The sequence below is a fragment of the Bacillus rossius genome, chromosome 2 (assembly GCF_032445375.1).
Source record: "Bacillus rossius redtenbacheri isolate Brsri chromosome 2, Brsri_v3, whole genome shotgun sequence".
NCBI lineage: Eukaryota > Metazoa > Arthropoda > Insecta > Phasmatodea > Bacillidae > Bacillus > Bacillus rossius.
In genome coordinates, this window is record NC_086331.1 from 108,989,559 (window position 1) to 109,003,848 (window position 14,290).

At 43.0% G+C, this 14,290-nt stretch overlaps 1 protein-coding gene across 1 annotated transcript in view; it reads left to right on the forward strand.

The window, feature by feature from the left end:
• Positions 1 to 11,045: 11,045 nt before the first annotated feature.
• LOC134529601 (ceramide kinase) overlaps positions 11,046 to 14,290 on the forward strand; it is a 49,316-nt gene continuing 46,071 nt past the window's right edge. Inside the window, exon 1 of the mRNA XM_063363870.1 lies at positions 11,046 to 11,363. Coding sequence (XP_063219940.1) covers positions 11,237 to 11,363 — 127 coding nt within the window. The 5' untranslated portion in view covers positions 11,046 to 11,236. The remainder of the gene's footprint in view (positions 11,364 to 14,290) is intronic.

The window sequence follows — 14,290 nt, forward strand, 5'->3', positions numbered from 1 at the left end:
TTTCCCTACGAAATTACATTGAATTAACACTGAGTGCTCTGACGCACTATTTCTAATCTAAGCCCTTATGCCAGTCGAGGTTAAGGGGGAGGTTGATTGGAGACGGCCAATCCCGAAAATGGCTAATGCGGTGACACCCAGGTCCAACTGTGTGGACCGCGGCCCGCAGTTAATTAGATGCAAGTTCTATGCGTCGCTGTCGTCGGTGCCTGTGCACTCGACAATTAACAAAAAGTCACTCATAGGGGGAGTCGGCCCGTGCCGTATGTGGAACTGCCCCGCGTAATGTCTATTGTAAGGAGTTTATATTTAAGCAGCTGGGTTAGGCCCTACACCGTAAAAAAGACCGGGGAAGCACTGGGAGTTTATACACGAAAAAAGATTTAGTTTAATGACTATAGTTACCAGCAGCGAAATTCAGTGGAGACAAAGAGTGATGACTCCCCGTGGAACGCACGTCCGTCCTGGTCCGCGAGTCGCTCGGTACTGGCGTTTGCCCTTGGCGCGAGGGGAGGCCTCAGCGTTCTCTCGCGCCAAAGTTTCTAAAGTTCCGTTATTCGGAAATTATTTCAATCACAAGAGTCTGAGAGTGTCTCTAAATTCGTACATTAATTATTAATGATTAATATAATTGGCAGATACCCTCTAAGAAATAAGTTTAACAATTTTACATAAATTAAGTTTAAATAATAAGAGTCACACCAGAGACTGTTCGTCACTTGTTGACTGCTCCAGTGACAAGTTACACACAAAAAATGGGGAGGTCATATTTACGTTACACAATACTCTAATTAATTTAAACTGAAGGCCGCAAGGGAGATACTCACAAATGTATTAATGTAATTTCACTCGTGAGTGAACCGGGCACTCCTGCGTCGCACTTTCCTTGGGCGGGGTTTTTAATAAAAAGTGGCATTACTATTAAATTGTGTCTGATTTCTAATGAACTGGGGTCGAGGTGGCTGATATTAATTAAGACATGACCCTTGATTCTACCTTGTCATCAGGGGCTTGCCTGACTCAGGTGGGCCAATGCTAGGGGTGCATTCCGTTAGCAGGGTTGGATACTGGCAGTTGCAGGTCGGGCTTTGGGGTGGCCGTCGGCCGGACGACGTCAATAATTTAACAAATTTTTAATTTTTACATACAAATTGTTTTAAATTACATCAAAAGTAATTTTAAGGTAAGTTTGGCATGGCCATGGCTAGTCCCTGTTATTAGTGGCGCGTCTCCGGCTGCTCAGGGGCGGTAGATTAGGGTTCGTGCCTCATGGCATAAGAGATCTAGCCTGCCCATGATGACTTCAGGAAATAAAATACCGCATGAAGTTTCCGGGTTTTATGTACGATAAAACATACCCTTTACATGGGGCTACCGCGGTCCCGCCTGTGGTAATCTCGATAAGGGCGATGCCCGGTTCCGCACGCTTTAGTTTCCCCGCACATTGCAAGGGGCGTCCCACCCGTACTGTATGCTGTGTTGCCGACGCCAGCCTCACCCGAGCTGTGGAGCGTCGTCTCCCGCGTACACCTCCCTGTGTCTCCCAAGCGCGACTGCCTGCCCCACGTGCCGCGACCACGACTCCCCTTCTCCATGAGCCCACGGAATGCGCGGATTAGCCACAGGCAGAGAACCACGGCTAGGCGCCCGGTGAATAATACAAATAAAATAAATAAAAATTAATATGATCTATAAAAACAAATAAAATATAAAATGAAATACAATACAAAATAAGTAACTGCAAAAGAAAACACAAGTCTACACTGCACCCTCGGCGAGTAGAAACACTTCCACGAAGCACCTCTCGGCAGGAGAAGGCATTGGCGTGACATATAGGACTGTAAGATTTAAGGAGGTCTTTGGGCCGACGTCAAGTTTATTCATGTTATAATAAACTGTATAACTAGCTGTAATAAAAATATGAAAATGTCTTTATAATGTGTTTAAATTTAGATGAAATTGATACATAATGTATGAAATATTATTTTATGTGGGCCACACTGCCTCACTGGGCGATTAAGATGTGGAGCACGAGAGTCATCAAAGTTCGGCATCGGCCACATGGGCTGGAGGCAATGGTGCAACTATGTTAAAGCTGCTGGGACTATTATGACCATTCAGGACTCCTTAATTTATGTAATGAAACTCACAGATGTTAAGATGTATGCATAAATCCCTCCCGCCAGGGGAAAGTAGTTCCAACTCAGCTTAAACCAGGCCAGGGTGCATTTTTCGCAATGTAGGGTCTTTGACCTGTTGCAAACAACATCCAGTTACATCCATAGTAAGTTTAAACATCGTCGTTCTTAGCTCCGCGGCCCATGTGACCTATTTCATTAATGGATCACATTATTAATTCCTAATGTGCAGTATTTTTACATTTGATCAAGTACTAGGTGGTATGTAATTTCTGTTGGGACAAGAGGGATTCCCAGGTTTTATTGTAAAGGACTTGGTCAATAGACTCTTTCTCAGCTTAATCTGCAAGGGGCCACAACACACCTCTCCATTATAAATAATTAAGGTGGATTGTCGAAACCTGCACCTTTGTCACTTGCATATCATTGATCAACTTTCCTGCCGATAATGCATGCTTTATTAGTCAATATCAAGACGCACCCCTTGATGTGTAACAGCATTGCCCTCCTTACATTCGAGACAATTATGGAATGTCGCTACTCGAATCAAACATATGTAGTATAGGTAGTGTAGGTATAGAGATGCAGCGAATGTTTTCTGTTCAGACTCGTGTTTATATATGTGTATTAGTTTCAAGTTAATAATGATTAGGTTTCTATAATTTTAGTTGGCACGTATAAGAGTCGCACCATAATATTATATAAATGTTCATGCTTCTTGGTTTTGTGTATTTTGCTTGTTGCGTGCACAATGGGAAGGTTGGCACTTTGGCACACGCAGTTGGTCCTTGGCCATTGCAGCGATTGGCTCGCACATGCGGACACTCCAAGATCAGCATGAATGGGGTTTAAACAGATCACATTGCCGTCGCCCGGGTTCTCGTGTTCGAGACTCGGCGGTGTTCCTAGTGGGAAAGCTGTTTTCTTGCGGGGAAACGTGTCCGGGAGGGCGCCAGGCTAACGCGGTGGTTAGCCACGATGGAGGGTCGTGAGGTCCGAAGGCCCCTGCGTGGTCCACTAGAAACGGCGGTGGTGGTGTGATGTTAGGGATCCCTAATGCCTGTTGCCCCACTGGCCCTACACAGCATAGGATGCTGATCCCTAACTGGGTTGGTGAGGTTCAAAAATAACGTACACGGTTTTGCACTGTCGTTTACACGCCATGCACGGAGTGTGCGGAGTGGACGTTTAATTACGCTGGCAAATTACACTGCAATTACAGTCACACGATTTCCCTACATAAAGTACACTGTCAATTAAACACTAGGCGCTCTGACGCGCCATCACTAAAATTACGTCCTCATGCCAGTCGAGGTAGAGGGAGAGAGTTTGATTTGAGTCACCGTATGCTGCACTGCCCCGCGCAATATGTTGTGCGGGGAGTGTGATATTTACGCGGCTGGGATAGGCCCTACACCGGAAAAAGGACCGGGCGCACACAGGGAGTAGTTAAAAAAGGTTTCGACGTTGGACTATAGTTACCAGAAGGAAGTTCAGTGAAGACAAAGAGATTGACGCCAACCGCCGGTGCTCCCTCTGGTCCGCAAAGGTCGTTATGCCACAACAACACTGGCTCCGAAGTGCGGCGAACACGCCCGAGCGTGATCTTCACAAAGTGTAAGAAAGTGCACCGCAACGAACGCCGCGACGACGACAGCGCCCGGCCGGGTGTGGCAATGCGCCTAACTAAACACTTGATTATTTTGTTAATTAAAACTACCAAATTAATAACAATTTAGAAGAAGGGTTCATGTAAGGGAAATTATGTCTAATTGTCTTATAAGCATATGTTGTATGATTTGTTTCTAAGTCCAAAACTGGTCGGGTCGGTTTTCCCGCGTTCCACGGGTTTAGGCGCGAGGCTGCCGGGCGGTCTCGCGCTCAGTCTTCGTCGGGGGCTCTCAGGGGTCGGACGCTCCGCGAACGTCGGGCCAGCACTTCTAGTTTCTCTTCAACATTTCAGCAATAGTGTAAGTTTCTACAAACCTTTCAATCAGCTCGGCGCCGACCCCACTTCAGTCGCACGATACTTCGTGCGATTCTTAACTTAATAATTTATTCCCTACAGGGATCTTTAACTTAATACGTAAGGCCATGTCCAGCTTAAGGACAGCGTAATATTGGCATGCAGTTTTCGGCTTCAGTAGCCAATTAATTGTTATCGTCGAGAATCTTGTGAAATACTGAATAACTTTCGTATTATCACTTTCTTCATATTTTAGTGTAATTGGTAACATGTGTTTAAGTGACTATCTTGCCACTCATTGAGACTTTACGCGTACGTCGCTCATTGACGTGATTGCATAACTTTTCGAGACTTTAGTTTTCGTCGCAGGCTAGACTGCAAACCGCCCTAATCACAGGGTTTCCGCTATTCGTTTACTTTTCTACATAATTTGTTGCAACTATAATTCCGTGACTGAATACTGAATCTTACTCAGGGACACGTAGCCACCGATTCAACCCGTTGATTTCACTTTGCAATCTACCCTGGTCGCGCGTATTGTTCGCCCGCGTTTATACGTGTGTCACAGCGGTTCGACAACGGACGCGGCCAGTAACAGGACCAATCAGTGTATCAACGTTGAATAAAGTGCAGTGTTTTTGTAATCTGTTTATTAATCATTTACAAGGCGTCCTGGGTGGCCTAAACAGCCCAGGTAATTTCTGAACGTAATTTTCAAACTCCGAGACGCACTCCTGCCTACAGCCACGAGGCCGAACCCCCGTTAAAAAACCCTGAGCTCTTTTCAGGCATTCATATTTAATTATAAAACATAAACAGGCAGCGGGGATAGCGTCAAGATGATGGCTCCCCGTGGGACGTGCGTCCGTCCCGGTCCGCGAGTCGCGCTGTACTGGCGTCTGGCCCTGGCATGAGTCGAGGGGTGAGCTCCCTGTCACGCCAGAGTTTCTAAAGTTCCGTTATTCGTAAAAAATTATATTAATAACAAAATGTAAGTGGCTCTAAATTCACACAATACAACTTAATGATTTACTTAATATGTATATATTTTGCCGTCACCCGACCTCTGTGAAAGGTCCGGGGGGTACCTGACGGGCGCTACAAGCGTCGCGATGCTCTTGTTGTCCGGAGGGGCGCCAGGCTAGCGGGCTGCTAGCCCATTGATGTTGGGTCGTGAGTACTCTGCCCCCGCGTGCCCCACCAGGTACATGGCTTGAATGTAACCCGAATGGTTCTTTCTCCTTTGGTTGTGAAGGCCGCTCGGCCGTGTGTAGGATGGGAGATTACGGAAAATGATTGTATACGAGTTGGTGAGAATACATTTAATTTGGGAGTTTCACCGGGGTTCCATGTGGGTACACGGTACGCTCTACAAGTCCGCTCCACGGTTCAGTCCCGCTACAAAAATTCTCACCAACACATGGCGACGTCTAGCAGTTACACAATTAACAAGAAAAAAACACAACACTACGTGACACTGAAATGGTTACCGCGGCAGTCTCGCAGGACGTGGGTCGATGCTCGCTGGAAACGGCCAGCGCCGAAAGTTAACGGGAGCTGGGAGGGGGGGGGGGGGTGGCTCGATGTGCGGGCTCCTAAGTTCGGCGAAACACTTACGTGAGTATTACGGTACGCAGCGCGGTATCACGATGAAAACGGTCGGGATAGGCCCGGTTCCGCAAAATACGTGCCGAGTCGACGTGGGCAGCGATGAATTAACAAAAGGTTTTAAATTTGAAGATGTAGTACAGAATAAAAATAATCAATGAAACAAACTTGAATGCTGCCCACGGACACACGTCTGTTCCCGGCGAGGAGTGGTTAGAGACTGCCGAACATGGCCGCCTCGCAAGGAAGAGAAACATTCTCTTCTTTGTGAGTCGGCACCAAAAACTTATAATAATTTAATTGGTTACATGATGAGTAAAAAACATGCTCCAGGTGCTTGATTAAAATGTAGCACCTGGTAATTGGGTGCTTAAGGCTTAACAATGGTTTTTATGTATTTAATTATTCAAATTGTGACATCAAGTTGGCGACTGTAAATTTACTAACATATTGTCCCACTGCGAATTGTTTTAGAGGGTTTTGTCCTAGTCTGACTTGATCATAGTCACGGGCATTTTAATTAAGGCCAGTGGCCGCAGTGACTGTTAATGAGGTTTGTTGTCTGCTCCGTACGTGGTGTACTCGCCCGGAGTGGCTACGACGCACTTATTACATGTCGGGTAATTAGTAATTTCGTACTAATGGCTTTTCGCTTAGTTGAATTATGGGTTCGAGCCTCCGGGGTTCCGTACCTTTAAGTTTCATTACGTCTATTGGGGTCATCCCCGAGGCGCTCGCCTGACTCATTCCGACTGGGCAAAGGGGCGCGCTCCGAAAACGGGATACGGTACTGGCGGTGTGGAGCACGGGCTTAACGGCCATGGTCGGTACGACGTCAATGTTTTAGAAATGACATGTAATAAGTTTGTATAAAATAAGTTTGAATTATCAGAGTCACACTGAATACTGTTCGTTGCTTGATAACTGCTCCAGTGGCGAATGATAAATGCTAATTTGGGGCTGTGTTAGTTATGTCACATATTACACTATTGAAATCAGGCTGAAGGCCGCAAGGGGAGCACTCACAGCTGTTTTAGTAAAAAACTACAAGTGAGTGGCCCGGGCACTCCTACATCGCACTTGTGTTGCACGGTGTTGTTAATTCAAAGTGGCGTATTCTTTAAAGTGTAGTGAATTTACCGTTTACGTGACTCGGTTTGTCTTGCCGATTAAGTTAAGGGCGTTGATAATATCTAAGTTCCGCAGCGCTCGTCTGACTCGGGTGGGCCATGGCTAGGGGTGCGTACCGTTAGCGGGGTCGGATACTGATGGTTGCAGGTCGGGCTTTAGGGTGGCCTTCGGCCGGACAACGTCAATATTAGAAGCTTTGCACCCATTAATGACTATCTGCTTTATCAGACTTAAATTATCATTCATTGTTTCTCAGTTAACTGGCCCTCAGCCAACTAGATCGTTCTGCACCCTCTCGGCCGCATGTGTGTTTGTGTGTTCTTCTGGTTTACTCATTTGTTTTTAGGTGTAATGGACAGCAATGAGGCACGAGGTAGGGTGCATCTGTTATAATTATATCAGTTTTCATGCAGTGTTATTATTAATAGAAAAGTGCCCTGGAGTCCCAACAACCAGGGTTAAGCCTGACACCGTCCCCGCTGCCTGTTTTGAAATTACGCTAAATTAATAGGTTTTGCTGAATTTTGATCTCAAGGGCGGGGTTCCTGGCCTCGTGGCTGCAGGCAGGGACGCGTCGGCAAAGGGCTCCCCCTGCTGTTATGGCCTCCCAGGACGCCGTATTAGAAAAAAACACACACGTAATTTTAACTGATTTATTACGTCGCACACGTTAAACTTCGCTACGTCACATATGGCACTCTCACGCGACTGGCCGCATCATCGTCGACCTCCACTCAGCCTACACCACCCTCAATTGGCAGTACTCGTTACGGTCACTCGGTAGTCCGGCGGCTAGTACGTTAAGAGGGGTGATTACCCGGCGAGTTGCGAGATGAATGCTCGGGTGAGCGGCAAGCCTGTTTCTGCACACGTGAGAGTTCGTGCGGGACGTAACGTGAAATATGTTTACGACTGGTCGTACAAAGTTACTCAATACAAAACAATACACTAATCACTAGGGCTAGTCCCGGGTTCGGGTCAAGTTCAAGTGTCCCACTCAGGTGGTCACAAAATGGCGGCTACTCCGCGTGGTGGCGAGGGCGACGTTATGCTGGGTACGGGCACGGTGGAATCCGGCGGGATATCGCGTCCGTGACCGTTGTACGTCCCAGTTGATGAATCGTCCGTAAACTTAGGCTCGCGTTTTCCCCGTGGGGAGTTTCGGTAGCGTGAGGCGTAGGCGCCACGGAGGGTCACCCAATTAATTTACGTAGCACAAGAAAGACCCGGTAGTGAGTCACACATTATATTGAAAGACCGCACGAAATATCGCACGGCCGGTTAGGGCCGACCGGGGAGCTGTTGAAACGGTTTGACTATAATTACCTATTGCTGTGAATGGTGAGGTTGGCGCGAAAGATGAATGCTCTCCGTGCGCAGGGCTGCAGGCCCTGGCGAGTGCTGGATGACTACTGACTAACCTCCCTGGCCACCGGAGCCAGGGAGGGGGAAAATTCCGCGGGAAACTGCGGAGCGCGGGAAGATGATTTCGGCCAGTTTTGTGAACGATATTAGTTTACAAAAAGATTATTTAATTAAAATTAATTATTAGTTATTTTACAAGTATTAGTTTTTGCTTGTTTTATCGAATGAATGAACAGATTATTTAGTTGCGCAGTGCCACACCTGGCCGGGCGCTTTGCACACGTAGGAGGCCGTGACTGACGTCAAGCCGTTCGGGGCACTGCACTATGTTGCACGCACGGGTGTGTTCGAGTCACGGCACTGATCAGGTGTTGAGGACACATAACGGCCTGTGCTCTCAGAGGGAGCACTGACGGCGGCGTCAAGCCCATTGTAAAATTTGGTAATTGTACTCTTTCCAGCCGTTGGGCTGAACCTCTTTCACCCTGAGACCTTATGCTCTACCAACTGTGGGCCGATACACAGTTTATTCACCAAATACATCGGCTGGTGGTCAACAAACTCATAGTTATCACCGAATAGACCATAACAATAGAGGAGCCATGTCAGCCTTACTAAAGTGCATCAATGTATTTTATTCACTGCACATTTAAGTACTTAGTGTAAAATGTTACACACGATTAATATGTCAGATTAATTTGTTCGGATTGCCTCAATGGTCTTGACGTCGTACCGACCATGGCCGTTAAGCCCGTGCTCCGCACCGCCAGTACCGTATCTCGTTTTCAGAGCGCGCCCCTTGCTCAGCCGGATTGAGTCAAGCGAGTGCCCCGGGCGTGACTTCAATTAACTGAATTAAACATCAGGGCACGAAACCCCGGGGGCTCGACTACGGAAAACAATTCCCAAACGAGGCACTAGGACGAAATTAATTAATCACAAGCAGTGAGCAAGTGCGTCGTTGAGACTCTGTGCGTGCGCGGCACGAACAGAACGGAAAAAAATCTTCATTACTAGCCACAGCGGCTACTGGCCTTGATTAATTGGCTTATGATAGTGGTCTAGCCAAACTAAGGGAATTCAAACCCAAAAAGTGCTCATTCAGACAATTTGTAGTTAAATTTACAGTCGTCAACATGTTGCTGCTTTTTAAATTAATAAATCAATTTAAACAACTGTTAAGCCTTAAGCAACTATTTACCAGGTGCAAAGTTTTAATCAAGCACCTGGAGTATGTTTTTTACTCATCATATAACAAATTAAATTATCATAAGTTTTTGGTGCCGACTCACAAAGAAGAGAAAGTTTCTCTTCCTTGCGAGGTGGCCATGTTCGGCAGTCTCCAACCACTCCACGCCGGGAACAGACTTGTGTCCGTGGGCTGCATTCAAGTTAGTTTCATTGATTATTTTTATTCTGCACTATATCTTCAAATTTAAATCCTTTTATTAATTCACCGCTGCCCTCGTCGACTCGGCGCGTATTTTGCGGAACCGGGCCTATCCCTACCGTCTTCATTGTGATACCGCGCTCCGTATCGTACCACTCACGTAAGTGTTTCGCCGAACTTAGGAGCCCGCACATCGAGCCCCCTCCCCCCCTGCACTTATTAATTTTCGGCGCTGGCCGTCCCCAGCGAGCATCGACCCACGTCCCGCGAGACTGCCGAGGTAACCATTTTAGTGTCGCGTAGTGTTGTGTTTTTTTGTTAATTGTGTAACCGCTAGACGTCGCCAATTGTTGGTTAGAGTTTTTGTAGCGGGACTAAATTAAAGGTTATTCTCACCAACTCGTATACGATCATTTTCCGTAGCCTCCCGTCCTCCACACGGCCGAGCGGCCTTCACAGCCAAAGGAGAACCATTCAGGTTATATTCAAGCCGTGTACCTGGCGGGGCACGCGGGGGCATAGTACCCACGAACCAACATCAACGGCCTAGCAGCCCGCTAGCCTGGCGCCCCTCCAGACAACAGCATTGCGACGCCCGTAGCGCCCGTAAGGTACCCCCCGGACCTTTCACAGATGTCGGGTGATGGCAGTCTATAAATTGACCAGTCACAAAGCATTTAACACATGAGATCCCACAGTGGCCCAGTTGCCTTCCATTCTACATCTTGTGTAGTGAAAGTATCTGACTTTCGTACTGTGTACAGGTTACAGACATATGGATATTATGTAACAATAGCTGCATTAAATAAACTAGTTCGCCCGAGTGCTCTGGCTCTCATTTCATAGTATTAGGGAGTTACTCCCTGTGGTCCTTTGCCTATGACGACACCTATTGCCTCACTTGCTACATGGCCATGTCACGAACCGATAGAGAGAGACCTATGAACTAGCTTGCAGAACTACCTTTGATTTTCTTGTTGGCTTCTGACCTACCAACAACATCGGATTTTCGCCCTGTCTCCCACCCAGGTAAGGCAGTATACATAATGTCAAATTTTTCAAAATATAAATAAAAAATCTCACAGAGAAATTATTTTTTCTAATAATTGTAATTGTTAACTTATAACACCAGAAATTGCCCATTGTAGTTATGACATGTCTATTTTAAAAGTAAGAAATCATAAAAAAAAATTGGTGGAAGAGGTTTTCTGTATGTTGTCTATTTAATGACAACTTATATTTATGATCTGCAAAATATTTTCTTTAATAGATTTTATAGCATTCAATTAAATTATACAATATGCTTCACATATTTAAAGTTTGAAAATAAAACCACAAATATTTTAATGTCAACACTGTAGATACCAAGATAGCGTTCTTTGTATTTCCTTTTAATTTCTCTGTGTTTATCAGGTGCAACGCAAAAAACATATCCTTAACTATTTTTAAGTTTGTTTTATTTCTGTGTAGTCTATCGCAATTGACTTGTCACGACAACGTGATAAATAAAAAATTTAATAAACAACATAATTGTTGTCAAACACTAAAAAAAGTCAAGGTTGAGAGGAAGTCGTTAGTACTTTTTTTATACTGTCCTTGGCTGTATTGTCGGGTTACTTATTTAGAATGTAATGAAAGATGAGCGGCGGTGACTCCTCGCAGCATAACCCTGTTCTCCTTAATACATTTATTATTAAAAGAAAGAAATGCAGAGTATATTTTCATCGCGGTATATTGACTTGGGAAACCGACGGATCACCATACAGTAAGTAATTAAAAATTAACTGTGATGGAAAAATCATCATTAATCTTATTTATTTATGCATGTATTTGCAGATTGTTACATTATTATTATTTTATTTGTGTGATAGTAGCATTTATCGTAATTACTACTACTTATACGTATGTATTTTGTTTGTTATTTATTTTTTAAAGGTCGCTGTTGGGTAGTTTGGTAACCGTCTCTAAAACAAGGAAAACACCTAAAAAGGATTTATTTTTTTGCCTATTTTATTTATTATTTTATTGAGGTGCATACAGATGTTTTCAACATCTTCACATGCAATTAACTATTTTATTTTCACCTGTGCGGTATTGCGGTTGTTGCCATGGCTGAATACTGGTAAATGTTGCATACCTACTACTATTTCAGCCACATGCGTAATAGACTCTTTTATTAAATCTTGATCCTGTGGTTTTCCAGAGATTCTTAGGAATACAGCATATCCAAGACTGTTTTCTAAAAGACAGGGATGTTTAATGTATATTATGTTATGGCCAGGGTCAAGACAATTTTCAGCCCTAATTGGTTTACCACCCTAATATTTAGGTTGGAAGACAGTCTTGGCTCCGGCCATAACGTACTTACATTAAACATCCCTGTCTTTTTAGAAAACAGCCTTGGCTATGCTGTTTTCCTAAGGATCTCTGGATCATGTTGCAGCTAGTATCAGTAAACATTAGGGTGGTGACAACAGGATCAGGGATATCCCTAAATGAAATCAGTCTTGGCTAAGCTATAAAAGTACAAAACAAATTTACGTCACTATATTTACATTACAAGTAATATTTACAATAATTTTACACCATCCTGTAACCTGAAAATACTATCAAACATTTACCTGGACTCGAACAGGCTGAGTCACCACACAGGTGAACTTAAAAATGTTAATTACGTGTGAAATTCTTGAAAATATCTGAGTGCACTTCAATATTATAATTAGAAATAAAATAAGGAACTGAATAAATCCATTTTTGGGTGTTTACCTTATTTTCAGAGTGGTCACCTAAACAAGACAATTACTGGTAATTTTTGAAAACAGCTGCTTCAGGGAAATAAGGCTGTAACAACTCACAATTGTGCCGAGCTAAGACGACAACTGCTCCTTGCACATACACATAAACACAGAAAAAAACTTGTCTCGTTGACAGTATCGGGTAGTTAGGTATGAAATCCTGTTTACCATCACAATTATTTGAAGGCTGTTACCCATTGGACATTAACAATAAAGTTTATTACTTTTGAAATTTATTCCTCTCACAACAAAAAATACATTTCTTGGGCCACCGAACTTTGTGACCTCATGGCCTGACCCTCGCATGACGATTGACGAAACGGAACACATTATAAAGCTTACAGAAAAATTCACTTAGCTGGGAACTTCCCCAAAATGCTGCTTTCTTATTTGCTACACACATTATTCTTATAGTTAGCATTCACTGATTTCCTTCTCAGAGGGCTTCTCGTGATTCGCTTACTCATCTGTCTCTTTCTAACCTAAGATATAATTTTGGGATTCCCCAGTCAGGTAGTCTTCCCACGGTTCTGGCGAACGTCTGACTCTCTTACCCAGGATGCGATAAATTGTCTTATCATTTCAGCGCCGCTGTGTTGCAGCACTGCTTTCTTTCTTTCTCTCAACACAATACTTACTGTTCCAAACCCACTATGATACATATACATAAAAGTTATAATCACACAAATAATATTTAAATGAAACAAAACATTTGAATTCACACTGACATACATAATAACGTAGCCAGCCAAGCGGAAGCCAGTAAAATTACAGTCAAGAGGGTTTTCTAAATAAAATGGTTAGATATCAAAATAAATTACAAGAAAATTATTAATATTAAACTAAAGTATAAAAAGCTAGGTCTTTATGACATTGAAGCTATATAATAAGCTGATCCACCTGAACAAAGCTGTGGAGGGCAGGATCTTGCAAAGTTACATTGCGAATAATAACAAATAAAATGTTTAGGTTAGGTCAGCTGAATTAATAATATGTAAAAGCTTCATTAAAATATTAAAATATTTTTTTCATAGGTAATTGTAGAGTTGACTTAAGTGAAAATTATTGTAAATAATTTTTTTATGGTTTTTAATGGATTTAATTATTCAGTAAAGGCTCATATAATTTCCACATAATTCGTAGAAGCCTTATTGTGTGGAGGGCTATTACGACCAGGATATTGATATGTTTATGGCTTTTAAAATAAGAAAATATAGATGGAAAATTGTTTAGATTTACTTACATGATAACAGTCCACACAATGAAATAATAGTTCTTAAGGAAAAATAAACTGAAAAGTAAGTTAAAAGTAGAAAAAAATTGTGCATGTACATATATGCATGCTTCTTTTCGATATAATATAATAATGTAATAAACAATTTTAAAATTAATAGTTAAAAAAATTATCAAAACTTGTTTGCATACCTAATTTGCATAAATTTTATAACAGAAAAAATAGTTTACTGCATAATAGATATAGCAAAAATTATATGTAGCTATATATACCTATAACTGAAGTATCCTGCATTGCCCAGGCTTAATGCAGTGTAAAGAGACTTTTTTTTAGAGAGAGTAATTCAAATAGAAAAATGTAATGTTTTATTTCAGAAATTCAAACTATTGGTAAATGAAAAATGGTAACATTTTTTTTTCTTTCAAAACTAGTTTTAGACAGTAATTTTGGTCAAGTGTGCAAAATTTCTTCAAGAGTTACTAAAATTAAGCTTTAAGGGGTGATTTTTTTTTCAAAATCTCGTGCATACGCTGATCTTTCTCTTTTTTTTCTAAACCAGATATAGACAAATATTCCTCTTATTTTGAACGTCAAGTTTTGCAAATTTCACCTACAAGTATCAAAATTCCACTTTTAAGGGGTGGTAAAGGTGTAGTGGGGTGG